Source organism: Garra rufa, chromosome 2, assembly GCF_049309525.1.
Source record: "Garra rufa chromosome 2, GarRuf1.0, whole genome shotgun sequence".
NCBI classification, from domain to species: domain Eukaryota; kingdom Metazoa; phylum Chordata; class Actinopteri; order Cypriniformes; family Cyprinidae; genus Garra; species Garra rufa.
Genome location: NC_133362.1, coordinates 9,211,962 through 9,214,516, shown reverse-complemented (window position 1 = coordinate 9,214,516; position 2,555 = coordinate 9,211,962). Strand labels below are relative to the sequence as shown.

Genomic DNA, 2,555 nt, shown 5'->3' with positions numbered 1-2,555 from the left:
TAAATCAAACAAAGAAAGTAGTGCAAGTACTCAACATTCAAGCATGTTTATAGTCAATGCATATATTATGGCATTAACCTAGGCAAATTTCATAACATTTAAATAGGTAAATAGCAATATCAATGTCAATATCAGCTGTTTTCACTGGTCAGCAACAGGCCTATATGTACGCAGATTTGTGTTGGATGAAATATGGATATTTAATTAGTAAACATCATCATTTTTAGCTTACTTCAGTTAATTTCATAAAACCAGTGGGTTATCCAGTATACTAAAAGTGTCATGTAAACATGGCTGAAGACCACAGACTGTAAAAAAAAGATGTAAAAAGAAAAGGAATCTACAAACTGATTAGTTTGAGTCACGTACGCTGGAGCTGCTCCTATTGATTCACTCGTCAATTCGATCATTCAGTTCAAGCGATTCACTAGCAAAAGCAGGTCAAAAGATCATTTCATTTTCAACGTGAATTGCAATGACTTGCATAGCTTTTCCAAACTCCGAATCAGTAAGTTAGGCCTATTGCTTTGCAAAATGATTTACTCAACTGAGAACAACTGAGGGACTCATATGCAACTATTACAGAAGGTTCAAATGCTCACTGATGCTTCAGAAGGAAAAACGATGCATTAAGAGACGCGTGTACATTTTTCTTAGTTTTCCTAAATATCTTATTTTTTCTATTTGGTATTGTCCTTTAGAAAGTATGTACATGTTTCCCAAAGACAAAATAAATTAAATGTATCATAATTTATCATTGTGTTTCCTTCTGAAGCATCGGTGAGCGTTTGAACCTTCTGTAATAGTTGCAGTCCCTCAGTTGTCCTCAGTGTGAAAAGATGGATCTCAAAATCATACAGTCATTGTTGAAAAGGATTCAAATACACAAAAATGCTGAAAAACCAAAGAATTTGTGGGATCTGATGGATTCCAGTGGGACAAGCAAGGAGCTCTTGAATAACTATCACTAAAAAAAAGGAAGTGTACGTAAACTTTTAAATGGGGTAATTTTTAAAAATACAATTTTTTTTTCTTGTTGACTACATGTCATTTTAAGTGAAATATCCTAATCAGGTCAGTACTAAATAAAAAATGAATGCACTTTGTATGATCCCTCTTATTTTGGTTAAAATAAATGACATTTGGCAGATTCTTCAAGGTGTATGTAAACTTCTGACACAGAATGCTTCTCTAATGTTTCAATTTGGTTATCTTTTGGAAACCAAATAAAACCATTCTAGGAATGTTACAGGAAATGGGCTCCTGAGCCAACAGGGATGCTTTTTTTTACGTAAAGAAACTTTTAGAAATATCTGTTCTGGGAACCGGAAACTAACATTTCCAGAAAATGCTTGGAACTAAAAATTGTAGCCGGTAAGAGAAAAACAGTGATGAAAAAGTGATAAAAAGCTCTTTATTTGCACTAAACATAACATTCAAACGAATAAAATATCAATAAAAGGGTTGTGGCTCAAACAAATAAAACCAGAATAAATCAGATATCAATGTGAAATGCATGAATTTGCATTACATCAACTTCTAGCTGAGTGCCGTTTACAATGGACATCCATGGAGTATTTATGACGGAAAGTCTTTCCACAGTCTGGACAGGAGAAAGGCATCTCTCCTGTGTGAATCCGCATGTGTTTCTGCAGTGAATAAAGGCGTGAGAATCCACTTCCACACACAGAACAGCTGAACGCTTTGCCGTCAGAGTGAGAATCGACCTGATGCCGTTTCAGATTGGTCTGACTATAGAAAGTCTTGTCACAGTGTACGCAGACAAATGGCCTCTCACCTCTGTGTTTATACAGGTGACTCTGGAGCGCAGTGGAGCCAGTAAACTTCTTCCCACACTCATCACAACTGAAGCTCTTCGCAGGCTTTCGTTTATTACCCGTGTGGACGCTGCTGTGCAGCTGAAGCCAGTCTTTACGACGGAAACCCCTTCCACAGAGTTCACAGACGTGTGGCGTCTCACCTGTGTGTATTCGCATGTGACGCACCAGGCTTATGCTCTGCCGATATTCAATTCCACACAGATTACAGATATATTCTTTAACAGGGCTGTATTTTTTATCAGGCGTCTTACTGGAGTTCAAAGGCTGGGAGATTAAATGTTCAGCTTCTGTTTTAATATCCGAAGGACTTTTTTCTGGCACCGGAATACTTTTTACTCGATATTTCATCCGTTGGCAAAAGAGCACACCTGATTCCTCCATTTTGCTCAGCACCAAGGTTTCAACATCATCCTTATTCAATCCAGATCTTGGATCTCCAAGGCTTGAAGGCTTCATGTCGATGCAGTCAGGATGCCAGTCCATCATCTAATGACGGAATAGAGATGTAAATATTCAGAGTTATTCCCCAACAGTATTATGCTTAAAACCAAAAAAATCCCATAAATGTATAATATAATAATTCAATAATTTATTTGGATACTTACACCAAACCTAAGCCGTTGCTCAAGAAACATTTACCCCCGGTTTCACAGACAAGGCTTAAGCCTAGTCCTAGACTAAAATGTAAATCTGAGCTGTTTCAACTGAAATAAA

At 37.1% G+C, this 2,555-nt stretch overlaps 1 protein-coding gene across 1 annotated transcript; it reads right to left on the bottom strand.

Annotated features, from left to right (window-relative positions):
• Positions 1-1,428: 1,428 nt before the first annotated feature.
• Positions 1,429-2,324, bottom strand: LOC141325840 (uncharacterized). Its single transcript, XM_073834570.1, has one exon. It carries the CDS (start codon positions 2,322-2,324, stop codon positions 1,533-1,535), a length of 792 nt encoding a protein of 263 aa, XP_073690671.1. The 3' UTR covers positions 1,429-1,532.
• Between the last annotated feature and the right edge of the window lie 231 nt (positions 2,325-2,555).